General features: G+C 33.9%; 2 protein-coding genes across 5 annotated transcripts; one reads left to right on the top strand and one right to left on the bottom strand.

The window, feature by feature from the left end:
- LOC18587753 (topless-related protein 1) lies at nt 6,556-13,724 on the top strand. 3 transcript variants are annotated; one of them, XM_018127658.1, is made up of 28 exons: nt 6,556-6,666; nt 6,970-7,079; nt 7,238-7,285; nt 7,458-7,564; nt 7,645-7,824; nt 7,928-8,041; nt 8,138-8,296; nt 8,508-8,634; nt 8,715-8,829; nt 8,949-9,019; nt 9,098-9,311; nt 9,426-9,535; nt 9,631-9,700; nt 9,794-9,867; nt 9,962-10,057; nt 10,144-10,239; nt 10,356-10,483; nt 10,572-10,821; nt 10,919-11,083; nt 11,157-11,219; nt 11,324-11,470; nt 11,696-11,806; nt 11,909-12,091; nt 12,393-12,521; nt 12,619-12,714; nt 12,816-13,004; nt 13,092-13,255; nt 13,401-13,724. In XM_018127658.1, the coding sequence occupies exons 2-28, from the start codon at nt 7,023-7,025 to the stop codon at nt 13,567-13,569; spliced, it is 3,432 nt and encodes a 1,143-aa protein (XP_017983147.1). In that variant the 5' UTR covers nt 6,556-6,666; nt 6,970-7,022; the 3' UTR covers nt 13,570-13,724. The 3 variants fall into 3 exon arrangements, with proteins under 3 accessions (XP_017983147.1, XP_017983148.1, XP_017983146.1); XM_018127659.1 differs by having other exon boundaries at nt 7,452-7,564; nt 10,587-10,821; XM_018127657.1 differs by having other exon boundaries at nt 7,452-7,564.
- On the bottom strand, nt 13,889-17,145 carry LOC18587752 (protein MEMO1). Of its 2 annotated transcripts, none has more exons than XM_018127660.1 (8): nt 16,883-17,145; nt 16,250-16,334; nt 16,079-16,147; nt 15,677-15,789; nt 15,285-15,396; nt 15,064-15,207; nt 14,413-14,593; nt 13,889-14,294 (listed from the first exon to the last, which is right to left on the bottom strand). In XM_018127660.1, exons 1-8 carry the CDS (start codon nt 16,932-16,934, stop codon nt 14,169-14,171), a joined length of 882 nt encoding a protein of 293 aa, XP_017983149.1. In that variant the 5' UTR covers nt 16,935-17,145; the 3' UTR covers nt 13,889-14,168. The 2 variants fall into 2 exon arrangements, with proteins under 2 accessions (XP_017983149.1, XP_007011798.1); XM_007011736.2 differs by having other exon boundaries at nt 14,413-14,587.

Below are 17,749 nucleotides of genomic sequence, written 5' to 3'. Positions count from 1 at the left end.
AAGTCATAAACCAATAAAAAGGTTATATGGACCGACATGGTGATATGATTAATTAAATAAGTTAATAGATTTTAAATGAGTTAAGTAAGTTAACATATTTAAGACACGAATTGTCATGTACACGATTAATACATGAAATGCAATTATCTTAAACCTAAATCTATTTAATTTTCTATTATATGCACAACGTACTGACGTATCATATGTAAAATTGCTAAGTCTAGTCTAACATTACAATTTCAATAGTCTTCCTCAACGTGTAAGGTCACTCATAGAGAAAGTGTGTGACAGCTACTGAGTCCAATCTGGTCAATGTTATGCAATGTTTTAAAAAGAGAAACTAAGTAAGTGGTCAAATAATATTGTAACAGCTGTAAACTGGTTTTTTATTTGCTAAGTTTATGCCTTGTTATATATATGCAAATACTTTCATCCTTATATGTAGATAAGATCGACACGTAATTTTAGACCAGTCAACTATTCCACATAAATATGGTAATTAGTCAAAGTATCTGATAAGTCTTTATATTTACGCATTTTCTTTAATTCAATCCCTCTACTCAAAATCATAATATTTTAGTCCTTGTGCCACATCAGCAACCCGAACCTAAAATGTGATGTGGTAATGCCACGTCAGCAACTCAAACTCAAAGTGTGACACGGCATTGCCATGTCATCTTGACACGATGATGTGGTAGTGCCACATCAACAACCTGAACTTACCTTATATGCCACGTTAACATCTGGTGCCACAATAGCACCACGTTAGTGTTAACATCAACACCATAACGATTAATTTAGACGAAAAATGTTAAAGGGACTAAATTGAAATAATTCTCATAATCAATAGACTAAAATGTTGCTATTTTAAGTAGATGGACTAAATTGAAGAAAATACCCAAGTAAAGGGACTTCTCAGGTACTTTGACCTATTATAATTTGTAAAGTGTGCTTTAACCGTGTTATGTAAATTCAAGATATTAATGATTATATGAATAATTTATACAAGTATTAAACCAATAAAAAAGTTACATGGGATGACATGGTGACATGATTAATTAAATGGGTTAAATAGGCTTTAAATAAGTTAAGTAAGCTGATACATTTAAGACATGAAATTATCATGTACAGATTAATATGCGAAATACGATTATATCTTAAACCTAAACTATTTAATTTCTTATTATATACATAATGTATTAACATATCATATGTAAAATTGCCAGATCTAGTTCGGCATTGCAATTTCAATAGTACTCCCCCAATGTGTAAGGTCACTCATAGAGAAAACCTTCAACAGCTACTGAGTCTAGTTTGGTTAATGTTATGTTTCGCTCTAAAAAGATAAATTAAGTTGGTGGTCAAATAATATTGTAACAATTATAAAATAGTTTTTTATTAAGTAAGTTTATGCCTTGATATATATGTAAATACTTCCATCTTTATCTGTAGATAAGATCAACACATAATTTTATTCCAATAAACCATTGGTCCACATAAATATGGTAATTTGTAAATGTGTATCTTAATCATGTCATACGTAAATTCAAGATATTAAGGATTACATGAGTAATTTAAATAAGTCATAAACCAATAAAACGGTTGCATGGATCAATGTCACTGTCTTCGTGTGGACATGAATCCCACATTGTCAAGATAATACTCTCAGCGAGTGAGTTACAAAGTCTCACATCAAAGAGAAACTCCCAGTAGGGAGTAAGGGTGGATGTCATGGTCCTAATGAAGTGAGCCACGAATCTCACATTGACTATATACTAGAGTGATACTGGGAATATAAAGGTTCATATCACTTTTAACTTGTGAGGTGCCTTTTGTGGGACAAAACCATGAATCCCACATCGTCGAGACAATGCTCCCAGCGAGTGAGTCACAAAATCCCACATCGAAGAGAAATCCTCAACTGGGAGTAAGGGTGGACGTCATGGTCCTAGAGAGGGGAGTCATGAATATCACATTGGTTATGTACTAGAATGATACTGGAAATATAAAGGTTCACACCATTTTTAACCTGTGAGGCCCTTTTTGTGGGATAAAATCATGAGGTTAGTGGGCTAAAGCAGACAATACCTCACAGGGGTTGGTGTGGACTCTAGCAATTGGTATCAGAGCAGACTCTAAGTACTAGTAATGTGCTACTAAGGATAATGGATCTTTGTTGAAGTGGGGAGGATGTCACGATCCTTGCGTGGACGTAAATCCCATATCATCGAGATAATACTCCTAGCGGGTGAGTCACAAAATCCCACATTGAATAGAAACTTCAACGGGGAGTAAAGGTGAATGTCATAGTCCTAGAGATGAGAGCTATGAATCTCACATTGGCTATGAACTAAAATGATACTGAAAATATAAGGGTTCACATTACCTTTAACTTGTGAGGCACATTTTGTGAAATAAAACCGTGAGGTTAGTGATTCAAAACGGATAATACCTCACAGGGATTAGTGTGGATTGTGACTATTGGTATCAGAGCAGACTTTGAGTACTAGCAATGTGCCACTGAGGACAGTAAAACCTTGTTGAAGTGGGGAGGATGTCACGATTCTCGCTTGGACGTGAATCTCACATAATCAAGATAATGCTCAAAGCAGATGAGTCACAAAGTCCCACATCAAAGAGAAACTCCTAGCGGGGAGTAAGGGTGGATGTCATAGTTGTAGAGAAAGGAGCCATGAATCCCACGTTAGCCATGTACTAAAGTGATACTGGGAATATAAGGGTTCACATCACCTTTGACCTATGAGATGCCTTTTGGGGGACAAAACCGTGAGGTTAATGGAACAAAGCGAACAATACCTCATAGGGTTGATGTAGATCATAACAACTGGCAAGGGTTGGTGTGAACCATGACAACAGGCATGGTGACATGATTAATTAAACAAGTTAAATATGTTTTAAATGAGTTAAGTAAGTTGACACGTTTAAAGCACGAAATTATCATGTATACGATTAATACACGAAATGCAATTATCTTAAACCTAAATCTATCTAATTTTGTGTTATATGCATAATGTATTAGTGTATCATAAGTAAAATTGCCAAGTCTAGTCTAACATTATAATTTCAATAGTCTTCCTCAACATGTAAGGTCACTAGTAGAGCAAGTGTGTGACAACTACTGAGTTCAGTCTGGTCAATGTTATGCATGGCTCTAAAAAGAGAAATTAAGTTGGTGGTTAAATAATATGATAACAATTATAAAATGGTTTTTTATCAGGTAAATTTATGCCTTAATATATATGCAAATGCTTCCATCTTTATTTGAAGAAAAGACTGACACGTAATTTTAGACAGATCAACTATTGGTCCACATAAATATGGTAATTTATAAATGTGTGTCTTAATAATGTCATATGTAAATTCAAGATATTAATGATCATATGAGTAATTTATATAAGTCATAAACCAATAAAAGGGTTACATGGACCGACATGGTGACATGATTAATTAAACAATCTAAATAGGTTTTCAATGAGTTAAGTAAGTTGACACATTTAAGACACAAAATTGTCATGTATACAATGAATACATGAAACACAATTATCTTAAACCTAATTCTATTTAATTTTGTGTTATATGTAGAATGTATAAACATATCATATATAAAATTGCCAAGTCTAGTCCAACATTACAATTTCAATAGTCCTCCTTAGCATGCAAGGTCACTCATAGAGAAAGCGTGTGGCAACTACTAAGTACAGTATGGTCAATGTTATGCATGGTTCTAAAAAGAGAAATTAAGTTGGTGGTTAAATAATATTGTACCAATTATAAAATGGTTTTTTATCAGGTAAATTTATGCCTTGATATATATGCAAATATTTCCATCTTTATCTGTAGATAAGATCAACACGTAATTTTAGACCGATCAACTATTGATCCACATAAATATGGTAATTTGTAAATGTGTGTCCTAACAGTGTTATGTAAATTCAAGATATTAATGATTATATGAGTAATTTATACAAGTCATAAACCAATAAAAGGGTTACATGGATCAACATGATGACATGATTAATTAAACAAGTTAAATAGGTTTTAAATGAGCCAAGTAAGTTGACACATTTAAGACACGAAATTGTCATGTATATGATTAATTCACGAAATGCAATTATCTTAAATCTAAATCTATTTAATTTTGTGTAATATACATAATGTAATAACATATCATATGTAAAATTATCAAGTTTAGTCCGACATCGCAATTTCAATAATCCTCCCCAACGTGTAAGGTCACTCATAAAGAAAGCATGTGACAACTACTAAGTCCAGTCTGGTCAATGTTATGCATTGGCTCTAAAAAGAGAAATTAAGTTGGTGGTCAAATAATATTGTAACAATTATAAATGGTTTTTTTATTAGGTAAGTTTATGTCATTATATACATATATGCAAATACTTTTATCTTTATTTGTTGATACGATTGACATGTAATTTTAGACCAATCAACCATTGATCCCACACAGATCTTACAATTTATTTGTGTATTTTACTTGTGTCATGTAAAAGAGTTACACAAACCCGACACAGTAATACAACTAAATAAACAAGTTAAATAAATTTTAAATGAATTAAGTAAGTTGACATGTTTAAGATGTGAAATTATCATATATATAATTAATACACAAAATATAAATATTTTAAATATAAATTTATTTAATTTCATATTATACATATAATTTATTAGCGTGTCATATGTAAAATTGCTAAGATTAATCCGACATTGTAATTTCCATAGTCTTCTCTTCCCGGACGTGTGCATCACTCCTAGAGAACAGCGAGTGAGGGCAACTAAGTCCACTCGATTCGACGATATGCATGGCTTTACTCCCCTTATCCGACGTGAGGACAAAATTATAGTCTTTTTTGTGATCCGAACTGCAACAACCACGCACGGGGAAAGCAGCGAAATTCTGAAGTCACGGATGGTGGCACGTAACCTTCCTGGGTCTAAATGCTTGGAATCACTGGACGTATAAATGCTTCTTTAAATCGTTTTTCTTATTTAATTTGTCGTTGAGATATCCTTTTTTGTCCTGTTTAGATAAAGGCTAAAAAAAGTTTTAAAAATGTGAAATAAAGCTTAAAAGTTAAAGCTCTGTTTGCCTATTTGGATTTTGATGTTCTCCTAACTATTTTAGCATAATGGTGAATTATTGATGTTAGCTTTTATTTGAGTTTGATTTGGAGTTAATTATTTAGTTTTGTTTTATTTGAGAGGTGGACTTAACAATCAAACGCTTTAAATAAAAAAATTATACATTAAACATTGAATTAAATACTTAAATATCATTTAATTATAAAATTAAAAGTAAGTTACATTGTCGAATTAAATTCTCGTAAAAATATAATTTAGATACGAGAACCAAGCTTGTATTTTTGCAGTGATTTAACTTGCCAAGTTTCCATGTAAATGAAGAATTTCAAACCATTGAATCAGTGCTTTTAATTAATACTCAATATATATAAGTGGTCAAATTATTCAATTATTCCATATAGTTTGTCAATATGATAGATTTAGTTCATGTATAATAATTTGTAAAAATTGAAATTTTATAGTTTTCAAAAATTGATAATGTCAATTTTAATCATTAACAGTATTAAACTTTTTCCTATTATCTATGTTAATATGATATTTAACTGTATTAACATGATATATTTTTGTTGATGTAGTATTGAATATGATGATATGATAGGGAGTAATTGTATAATTTAACCTAATTAAATAATTTTGCTTTTCTTCATTTTGATTTGAAGTGGTAAGAAGTAATTGATTATATACGAGAATGACACGTTAACCTCACTTAAATCCTTTTATTAAGATTCAATATTTCATATATATATAGCATGAAGCCTAAACCAAACAGCGCCTTGTCATTAACAAACTTTCTTTTGTCATCAAGTATTTTTCTATTTTCATTGGTAATTTAAAAAAGTGCATGTACCAATATTTTTGTACAAAAAGGAAAAAAACAACCAAAAATTTATCTTTTTGTAAGGTTGTTGGTAAAAGAAACCAAAAAAGGAAATAGAAGAAAAAAAGGAAACATAATCAATATTTTACCGACTTTCCTTTTAATCTTACAATTTAAGGATTGACAATGAATCCTTTATAATTCGGTATTGTATGCCATTTAACCCGATTAAATATATAATCAGATACAAATTGAATAATATTTATCTGTTTTTAAAATATTAAATTTTGATTATATATTTTGTTTATAAGTTAATTCTAATAGATGTAATACTTATTAATTATTTTAAATTATTTGTATGAATTGATTTTAATTTTAAAAATTATTTTTTATTTTATTAATACTAATAACCGAATTCAAATATTAAATATTAATTTTTAATCGAATTGCAATAAAATATGAATAATCACGGACAAAGTCCACTAAATGTTGTACGGTTCGTCGGCACCAGAAAACATTTGTCAAGAGTGGAGCCCACTTTTCGGATCCAACCTTACAGAATTATATAAGTCCGAGTGCTTATCATTATTTTTTTCTTTTGTCAGTTTTTTCAGTATTAATTTGCCTCAGTCTTTCTACTTCTATTCCGTTTCAAACAGCGAAGACGAGTCGCGAGCGAGAAAAGACCTAGGCGGGAGCGGTTGAAGCTAGCTGGATCGCCGTCAGTCAGGGTAAGCCTTTGGGAGAAAGCTTTTTCTCTTATTTACTAGTACAACTTTTCTTTTGTTCCTTTCACTTTTTATATTTTTTGCATTTCTTTTTTATTTTCTCACTTTAATTTTTCTTTGTCTGATATATATCCGTTTTAAGCTTACAATAACGGCTCTGATCGGTCAACTTTTATCTTTTTATATTAAATTCCCTTTTATTAACAGTCGAACCTCGGTCGCTTCGGTAATTTGGGATTGGATTAACTTGTTTTTCTTTTTCTTTTTGGTTTATCTTTTGATCTGTCGCTTTTTTTTCTTTGAAAGGTTTTTAATCTGTTTTTTTGATCGTCAATCGAATCCTAAGTTTTGTTTCGTTAATGAGAAAATGGACGGATCAAGGACGTAGAAGACTAGAAGGAGTTTCGGCTTTCGCGGTAAGTTGATCGCTTTCTCTGTTTTCGATCGGAACTGCGTATAGGTTGCCTTTTTTTCGCTGTTTTTGTTGATGATCACTCTCGATTGTTGATCTATTTTACTTTGGATTAGCTGAATGTTTTTATAAAAGCTTTATTTTGTGTGTTCAATTGGCTAGGATTCGAGACGAGATTATCTATTGGAGTTTGAATTCTTGAAATCAAAGGTGAAACTTTACTCTCTTTAGTTGATAACGAAGAAATGAAGGACGAGAAGGAAATCTGAGTCATTTTCTGTTTCCGTTTCGAATTTTTTTTACTTGTTTGTGTAGCATATTTATATTATCAGTACTTTTTTGTTGCGAAAGTAACTCATGTGAAAATTTGGAGAAGTTTCAGAGAGGAGGATTCATGGCTACTGAGAAGAGGTCTACTCTCAATAAAGAACTACTTTTCTTAATCTTACAGTTCTGCAACGATGAAGGATATACAAGAACAGCTCATATGTAAGCTTCTATTCATCTTGTGCTTAAATTCTGATGTTTTTCCATGTATATATTCCGTTTTTCACCGATTTCATCTGTAGGCTTGAGCGTGAAAGTGGATGTTACTTTGACATGGAGTTTGTAGAAGACATGGTGCATACCGGAAAGTGGGACAAGGTTGAGAAATATCTTTCTGGTTTCACAAATGTGGACAGCAATAAGTATTCGACCAAGATTTATTTTGAAATCAGAAAGCAGAATTTCCTTGAGGCGTTGGACAAGTAAGCTATTGAGTTTTTCTATAAGACATTCAGATAAGCATCTTCATGCAGATATTATGTGTCTAGCTCTTACTTTTCATGAAATTGGTTTGTCGTGGTGCAGTAATGATCGTGCAAAGGCTTTGGATATCCTGATGAAGGACTTGAAAGTCTTTGCTGCAGGTAATGAAGAGCTATTCAGAGAGATGACTCAGCTTTTAACATTAGATGATTTCAGGTATATGTTTTGTACTAGTCTCTTAATTTCAGATTTTTTTATAACATTAGCATGATGATACAAAGGAGAGTTAAAAGATCCATCTGGGTTTAACAGGGAACATGAGTCGCTCTCTATGTATGGAGATGTAGAATCTTCAAGGAAAGTTTTGATGGATGAAATTAAGAAACTTATTGAGGCAAACCCCAACTTCCATGGGAAATTGAAATTTCCAAGCATCAAAAGCCAAAGGTTGCGACGTCTCATTAATCAAGGGTAGCAGCCTTTCTCTCAATCTGTTGGTTTTCCTTCTCCTTTATGTTACATTAACCTTTTCTCAGTAAAAAGTTAAATTCATTCAACTCTTTAATTAAGTTAATTGTAATCACTTTTAAATCTATCTGTTGTATCTATTGAATTTTTCTTTATTTCTAGACTTCTCTGTTAGACATTGAGATAGAACTAATTTTTCCTTGTGATCTGACAGCCTGAACTGGCAGCACATTCAATGTAAATATCCTCAGCCAAATCCTGATGTAAATACCCTCTTTGAGGATCATGTTTGTCAATGGCAACAGAATCATTTGTTCATGCAGTCAACTGAGAATTTAGTGGTAAGAAAAGAAGGCAATTTTGAGGCCAGTGATTATCTTTATTATGATACTTATAGAACGTTTGAAATTTTCATGTTTAGCCTTCTCAAGATGCATCAGTGCCAGATTTCCCAGCCAGCAGGATTTCTGGTCCATCTGCTTTAACTCATGCTGTTTCTAATGAGGACATGTATCTCAGTGGTCCAATAACACTAGGTAGTGGTTGTAACACTTTTGTTGGTCTGTTGTTGGATCTCAGAATCGAGGCGATTTTGTGAATTCATTCTGTACATTGACAATGTTTTCTTACCTTTTTATTACCTCTTAATTGGTAGCTACAACTTCAAATAATATTGGGGATTCACATACTATGTCTCAAAAAAGCCTATTGGGAACTGAAGATGAGGTAACCTGGATTGAGTTTACTACAGCTTTACTTTTCACCACTATTTCTAAAATTATTCGTTTACCTGTGTATGCTTAGGTTACATCTGCTATTCCGCATCTTGGTCGAAATCACAGCCCTTCACCCAACATTTTTGATGACTTGTCCATTATCTCCATGAATAATGATATGTTACAAAATATTGTACCAATCAGCCATCCCGACTTGCCCAAGACTGTTGCACGGATATTGAATGAGGTGAATTCTCCAATGAGCATGGAATTTCATCCTGTATATCAGACTTTTCTGCTAGGTTAGTTGGTCTGCATGATCTCCCTCCCTAACTTCTTGTCAGTTTTATAGAGAGATTATTTGATTGAATATTCTATTTTGACTGATGTTTACCTACTACGTTTGGTTCTTTCAGTTGGAACCAACATTGGGGACATAGTGTTGTGGGATGTTAATTCAGGGGAAAAATTGCTTTCAAGAAATTTTATGGTTTGGAATATTGGAGCATGCTCAATGATATTCAAGGTTTGTCCCCTTCATGACTTTGTTATATATCTTAGCAAGAAATTAGTTTTGTCACTTGCATGACGATAAACCTGAACCAATTTGAATACATGCAGACAGCTATGATGAAAGATCCATGTATGTCTGTTAATCGCGTTGCTTGGAGCTCTACTGGTTCTCTCTTTGGTAAGTTTAAAGAGATACTGGAAAACTTCATTCAGAAAATGATTCGGATATTGTTTTGATTGAACCACGTATTTTTGCTCTGCCTTTAAATAGGGGTTGCATATTCAAAACATATTGTGCAATTGTATTCTTACCTTGGTGACACTGATGTTCAGCAAAAGTTGGAGGTAGTTTCATGTCTTTGCTCCAATTCTACAATGATTGATTTCGCTAGTCTGGATCTGAAATTAAATTTTATTTTCTTTTTCTTGTAAAATTTAGATTGATGCTCATGTTGGAGGTGTTAATGATTTAGTATTCTCTACACCTCAAAAGCAACTTATGGTCATAACTGGTGGTGATGACAAGATAATTAAGGTAGTTTCTTTTCAATATCCTTTTATCTCAGATAGTAATTTTGCATCATGGAGAAAGTGATCAATTAACTAGTTGATTCTTTTTAGGTGTGGGATGCAATTACTGGAGTACAAATGCATAATTTAGAAGGCCACGAGGCTCCTGTCTATTCTCTCTGCCCTCATTACAAGGAAGATATCCATGTAAGAACTACTCTTGATTCAACTATACTGATTTTTTTATGATGATAATGTGGGGCATTTCACTTATGTTTTATTTGTTGGTCATTGTATAAGACAATTTATACTTTTTCCTCCAGTTTATCTTTTCAACATCAGTGGATGGCAAGATAAAAGCATGGTTATATGATAACTTGAGAGCCAGAGTTCATTTTGATGCTCCAGGTCTGGCATGCACAACAATGGCATATAGTGCTGATAGTAGAAGGTTTGATTTGTTTTCCATGAACCTCCATTCATGATTTGTAATGTTATATTTCCAAATAAAAGACGAGCTAAATTTTTGGTGTTGTAAGTGAACTCTTTCACAGGCTTTTCTCATGTGGAACTAATAAAAATGGAGAGTCATTTCTTGTTGAATGGAATGAAAGTGAAGGTGGTGCAAAAAGAACCTACCAAGGACTTTGCAAAAATTCTTCCGCCGTTGTGCAGTTTGGTCTAACCAAGGACAAGTTCTTGGCCGCTGCTGATGACCACGTTATTAAAATATGGGATATGGATAAGGTTGAGCTTTTGACAACTATCGATGCAGAAGGAGGCTTACCAGTAAGTTGTTCAGTCTTTAAATTTTACTTCTTAAGAGTGTTATGTAGAGAAAGAAGGATGATAGAAGTTAAACATCTACTTCTTTTCTAATTTGAAGGCAAACCCGCATATTCGCTTCAACAAGGAGGGCACCTTGTTGGCTGTTGCTGCAAACGAGAACAAAATCAAGATCTTGGCAGCGGATTATGGTCTTCAGTTGCTGAATGCTTTAGAAAAGGATTTTGTTGATATGTCTTCAGATGTCTCTGATGCTTTGAGAAAGGTCAGCTTTTAATCGTTATCCTACTGCTTCTGGTAGAAAATTTATCTTCCCTGATTCATTTTGTTTGGTACAGCTTGTAATAAATCCAAGTTCAACTGTTGCTAGCTCTGGAGAAGCTGATGGAGAAGTCCCAAGTGTGAGTAATCATGAAATGATTCTTTCCATATGCTATCTTATTGTGCTAAATGTCCATTTTTATTGGAACATGTGTCATATGCTAACATATTACCCTTCATGCAGAATTGCAATGAAGAGAGCTTCAAGGATGTGAACAATAAATTTATGGACAATATCAACAACAAAACAGATGTTTGGAAGATTGTCCAAATCAACAGACCTTCTCAGTGCCAGTCCTTGCAACTCAGTGGTCATGGGAAAGCAGATAAGGTAAATATCGTCAATAAGAAGTAGTTTGATGTGTAGGAGAAGAATTTTACAAGTTCAAATTTTTTTTGCAAATAATTTCATCATTTTTCGCTTTCAACAATCAAGTTTCGGAACGTTTGCTTTGAGAGAGTGAAATCTCTAAGATGCAGAACCTTCAAAGCTTAATTAATCAGGTTACAAACTGCAGAGTAATGTTATGATAAGCTCTTTCTTTGACCACTGCAGATATCGAGGCTGATATACACCAATGCAGGTAATGCCATTTTGGCATTAGCTTCAAATGCCACTCATTTGCTTTGGAAATGGCCTCAGAATGACCTCAATTTGAGTGGAAAGGTAACAAAGAACCAAGAAATACTTAAAATGTTTCTGCTTTCAGTTTCTAGTTCTTAAGGCTTGGAAGTTCTGCAAGTGATTTTGTTGAGATGTTCGATGCAGGCTACAACCAATGTTCCCCCTCAATTGTGGCAACCAAGAAGCTGCTCACAACCAATGACCAATGACCTTACAGGCAGCAAGCTTGAAGAGGCTGTGCCTTGTTTGGCTCTGTCAAAGAATGATTCATATCTATTGTCAGCATCAGGAGGGACAATTTCCCTGTTCAACATGTTGACATTTAAGGTTACCTGAAAAATCCTATGCATTATGTTGAGAATTCCTTCCAATTTATGTTTGATTCAAACACGAATAATAGTTCATTAACCAAAGTTGGCCCTCTTCCATTGTCTTACAGACTAATGTATTGACTTGTGCAGACATACTAGTTAACTATAATCACACATGTGCTTGTTGGGTTACATTTATTACTTAATTAACTTTCATATAACAGTTTCTCATAAATTCAATGAGATTCATGCATCTGATCCTGCATGCGCGATCATGTTAGTTTTCATGCTGACCTCTCATTCTTTGTTGAGCACAGACAATGATGTCTATCATGCCGCCATCACCGGCAACAACAAGTCTGGCGTTCCACCCTCAAGATAACAACATAGTTGCTATTGGAATGGACGATTGCACTATATTGATATATAATGTCCGTCTGACAAAGGCATGTTTTCCCTCCTTAAACAGACCAATATCATTACCTGCACCTGTTACTGTTCTGAAGAGACATCCATAAAAGCTTGTTGCTCTTATTCACGCAGATTAAAAGCAGGCTTAAGGGCCATTCAGGAAAAGTCACTGGTCTTGCGTTCTCTAAAACCATGAATGTGCTTGTTTCTTCTGGAGCAGATGCTCAGGTTGGTTTTTTTATATTTATGGCATCATGCATACCTGAGACTTTTATAACTATATGAGAACTCATCGGTAAATTGTTGCGAAAACTCAACTCTAACTGCAGATTTTTACGTGGAATCCTGATGGATGGGAGAAATGTAAAAGCAAATCCTTGCAGTTGCCTGATGAGAGAATGCCAGTATTGGAGTCAAATACCCAGGTCCAGTTTCATCTGGATCAAATACACTTCCTTGTCGTACATGAGACCCAGCTTTCTATTCATGAAGCCAAAGACTTAACATGTGTACAGCAGGTTTCTCTCTCTCAAAGCTCTGTTCTTGTCAGTATGCTGTTGATGATTCAAGTACAACAACAATCTTCTCTCTTTTTGTTTCCGCAGTGGGTTCCAGAAGATTCCACAAGAATTTCGCAAGCAACATACTCATGCGATAGCCAGATGGTATATGCCTGCTTTACCGATGGAACCGTGGCAATATTCGGTGCTTCTGATCTTGAACTAAAATGCCAGATCATTCCCACCGCTTATCTTCCTACCAGTGCAAGGTATGTCACGTGGTTCATGCAGCAAACTCCCATTACGAGTGCCTAACCATTCATGTTTATGTCCACGTTTTTCCTGCTAGACGACATTCCTTTTCCCTTCCCCACGATAACATCAATGGAATCTGATTTCCAAGTAATTCTGCAGATTAAACGTATACCCCTTCGCTATAGCCGCACATCCCCAGAAATCAACCCAATTTGCAGTGGGACTGACAGACGGTGGAGTAATCGTTTTGGAGCCTCCGCAACACGGAAATACATGGTATGTGGGTGAAAATGGGTCTGCAATTGCAAACAGCATGCTCGAAGAATGAAAAATCTTGGTAACTTTTGTATATATTTTGATATTTGCGCTTGGGATCCTATGTTTGAGCGTTGCAAATTTTTTAAATGTTAAAAAGTTTTTCACCATATGGTTTGGTTTGATTACCTCAAGGAAAATAATAATAAAAAAGGGCCGTTCTTACAATAGGAAAAAAAGAATTTGTAATTCGGGGTTACCTAGACCAACGATACTACACCCTTCTAACAATTCAAACAAAATCTTTAGGTTCTTATTTATTGTCTTGCCCCTTCGAAAGTGTATCCACTTACTCCTTCGTATCTCTCTCCACATATCACATGAAAGAGCAGTGGTAGAAATTGCTGCTTTTATACTAAGACAAAGCATGCCATTTTTGTCATGCTTTTCTAAACAACTTCTTAATAAGGAAACATTGAAGTCAGCCTTCTTAAATAATGCATCCGCATCAAACACACAATTTTTAAAACTGAAACCAACAGAAAGCATATCCGTAATTTGCGTAAACGAGTAGGATTATTGGTCATGCAAATGCACGGTAATTAAGTTTAAGACATTACGTTCAAATCCGGAAATTCTCACACACCGGCAAGAATGCTGTATTTTACTTCTTCAAGCTTCCACCTTTGCTGCTGCGGATGCATAACTTACACTACTGTCTCTCATAGTTTTGCACTGACTTGATTGCTCGTACCGGAGGAATTTGAGCTTTATTTTTGTTGAGCTGTGCTTCAGCATCTGAAATATCCACAGATTAGCCAAGTAAGGCCATAGGCTGATTGATGTTTTTGGAAGAATAAAATCTTCATTTGTCAAAACCCTTTTGCTAGCTTTCAAGGAAGCTTTAGGTACTTACATGAAGGAAAACACTAATCGGATGGCGTCCACAGATAGTGTTGTCATACTCTAACAAATATTGTTTGAATGCATCTGCATCTCCTGTTTCTATTATATCCATGCCCATCTTGTCTAAGGCCTCAATTGACTTGTGTATGGCTCCATACTTTTTCTCGTAGTGCATGTAATTGAAACTGGCACTAAAACCAAAAGTTAGAAATTTGTGACACAATGTACAAAACCATAATTGGTATCTGTCTAAACATTTAATAAGCTTGGCTGGTGCATATCATATAAAAGAGCCATGGATAAAAAAATTGAACAATAGGATTTGTTTAAAAGAAAAGAAAGTATATATATACTTTCAAGGTATAGAGTGAATAAACATCATCTATGCACTAGCTGAATGAGTGGTGTCTGACACTTTTGAAGAGTAATAAGACCAGAAATACAAATAACATTTCACATTATCAGGATAACTTAACAGTCTCCATCACATGTGTGCTACCTCCCTTTCAGGGGTTTGGGGATGGGATAGGCAGGGTTGCTGGTAACTAGCCCACATCTATATTCTGAAATGTGGCTTGTATAAATGCAATGACATGTTTTAAGTGCATCATTCTCAATGAAGATGAAATTTATGAGGAAAAAGATACCGAATCCAACATACCGGGAACCCCAGTGACAAAAATCAGATGACACAGAGAAGAAATTATTAGGATCATCTACATATTTGGCCAACAACTTTCCGTACATTGTTTCATTTTCAGCACTAAGAGCACCAACCAAAATGGGTACAATTTTCACTGGATGCCTGTATCACAATCACCCAAAATCCGCTTCAATTAGAAACAAGTGGAGAACCTTATTTAATTTATGGAAAAAACTTACCCCTCAAATACTTTAGAAAGATATGGCAAGTGCATTTCCATGCTATGCTCAGCTTCATCAACTCGAAGATCCATCAATTCAAATTTTCCAGTAGCTTTCAGCTCTTCAATGACTGAAAGATGAAACAAATATGATTATATTTGGGTTTTATATGAATGAAAAAACGAAGCTTAGAAGGAAAAAAATAAGGAAACAGAACACGAGAACACTTAAACAAAAACGGCCCTTTCACAAGCCATTCAACAAACCCAGAGGGAAAAAAAATATAACAAAACCAAAAACCGCAGTCAATTAGCTGAATACAATATGTAGGAAATCATGCTGGACTTCGCATCAAAGCTAATCTGACAAGAAAAAAAATTCAGCTACAAATGGAAATGGTCATCACTCACCTTCCAAATCAATAGGTAGGTCCCCTATAGGTGTCTTGTAAACTGTAGCTATTGACAGCTCACATTTTGTAGTGTAATAATGGTGAGATGGTCCGAGAAGGAATACCCGAGAACTGAAATTGTAAATTTTCTCACATATCAGTAAGTTTTAGCAATAAGCGAAGCAGATGAAGTAATTAGTTTTTGTTCAAACACAATAATGTTCAGAAAGCAGTCCGTACAAAATATTTGAACAAATTTAGCTCAAACAATGAGTAATGATTAGAAAACAATGAGGACCTTTCCTTTATACAATATGATATTATACTTTACTTTATACAATATGATATTATACTTTACTTTATACAATATGATATTAAACTATAACAACTAAAAGAGGAGAAGTGTAATAAAATGGCGCACATGTTCATTGGGTCTATGTTTCCAAAAGCATAGGCAGCAGCACGACCTGAATATGAATAGCCCGCATGCCTGAAATTCCCAAGCCACCATCAAAACAGAAACAATAGAATACAATAAAATTTCAGTTTCTGTTAGCAGAGGAACAAGCAATGGGGTGACAGAACAACTTACGGAGCAATTACACCTCTTACATCAGAAGATTTAGCCAAGCCAGCCGCCCTAATCCATCCATCAAGCTCTTCAGCTAATTTTCTCGCTGAGAAAAGAATTAAGTAGAAAGCAAGGATGAAAATCAGCAGGGTAACAAAATTAAGAATAAAGCAATATTTGCATAGCCAGGAACATCAAGACTCTCCCTAAGCCATTTTATTCATCAAATTCTGGACTATATAAAACGATGATTTCTTTTCATTTGCTTTTTCCTAGAAGTTCGGATTGCAAAGGTAATAAGCTACATTTAAGGCATGAATTAACTCGAGCCTTTCGAACATAAGTTGAAATTATTCATCTTCTCAACTTCTGAAGATCAGTCCAGTGAACAATTTTCTACTTCAACACTTAATTCTAATTAAAATCTTCAATTCTTACAGCTTCATTTAACTAATGACTAATTTCATCCGAGAAAGATCACTACTTCAATTAACTCTCCAAAATTACGCAGCTCCTCATTGATTCTCTCTCTCGCTCTCGAATTAAACGTCACCTTTTGTTTCCACTCGATCATTCGTAAAAGCAAGCAAAAGCACGAATCGGAGTTAGATCATGAAAATCGTTAGGGTTTCGCAAGCGCATGAAAGGACTTACGGTTATCGGTGTACCAAGATCCCGCATGCGATGCTCTTCTGATTTTGTCCATTGAGCTCGAGATCGAGCAAAAGCCCCGCAATCTTTCGACGGAATTGGATTCAGATTCAGAATCGGTATTGCGGTTGGGCTCGCCTTCTCGTCGAAGGAAGAAGGATAAAGAAAGAAAGGCCTTTTTTTTTTAAATAATTCAAAAAAGGCACCCTCTCAAACACTCTGCTGAGTCTGGAATCGACGCAAAGTGTTAAAAGAAAAGAGACATAACTTCAACACGTTAAGTTGATCTCGGAAAATATAAGCTGCATTTCAGGTGTATTACTCTCAATGCTGCACACGTGCATTTACCATCTTAGGATCAAAGTTTGGTTAAGTTGGTAATTTCATTCGCGGAATTATTTCCTAATTAAACCATTATACACTGTCATTTTGAATGTATAAATACTCCTTCTGTCCCTTTATTTATCCATTTTAAAAAAAAAAGTATTTTAAAATAATTTTTTAGATATTAATATTCTTAATTTTTTATATTATAAATTTAATTTTTTTAATTTTTCATATTAAAAAGCATTGAATATTTGTACTTTTAAGAAAAAATCAAAATTTAATATAAAATACATCAAAATTAAAATTTTTGAATATAATACTTGAAAAAACTCCTAAATTATTTAAGAATATTCAAATAAATTTTTATTTTTTTATTAAATTTAATCAAATCCATACATTATTATTTTAAGTCGAATAAATATTTATAATTAATAATTAATTAATTATTATTAATTAAAATATCAATTCAAATAATTGCAACGTTAAATCACATCAGTACTTAATTGATGACATATCAACTTGATCAATCAATCATTAGTTATA

This window comes from Theobroma cacao, chromosome 9 (genome assembly GCF_000208745.1).
Source record: "Theobroma cacao cultivar B97-61/B2 chromosome 9, Criollo_cocoa_genome_V2, whole genome shotgun sequence".
In the NCBI taxonomy this organism is placed as follows: domain Eukaryota; kingdom Viridiplantae; phylum Streptophyta; class Magnoliopsida; order Malvales; family Malvaceae; genus Theobroma; species Theobroma cacao.
Note: the sequence above shows the minus strand (reverse complement) of the source record. Positions and strands in the feature narration are given on the sequence as shown.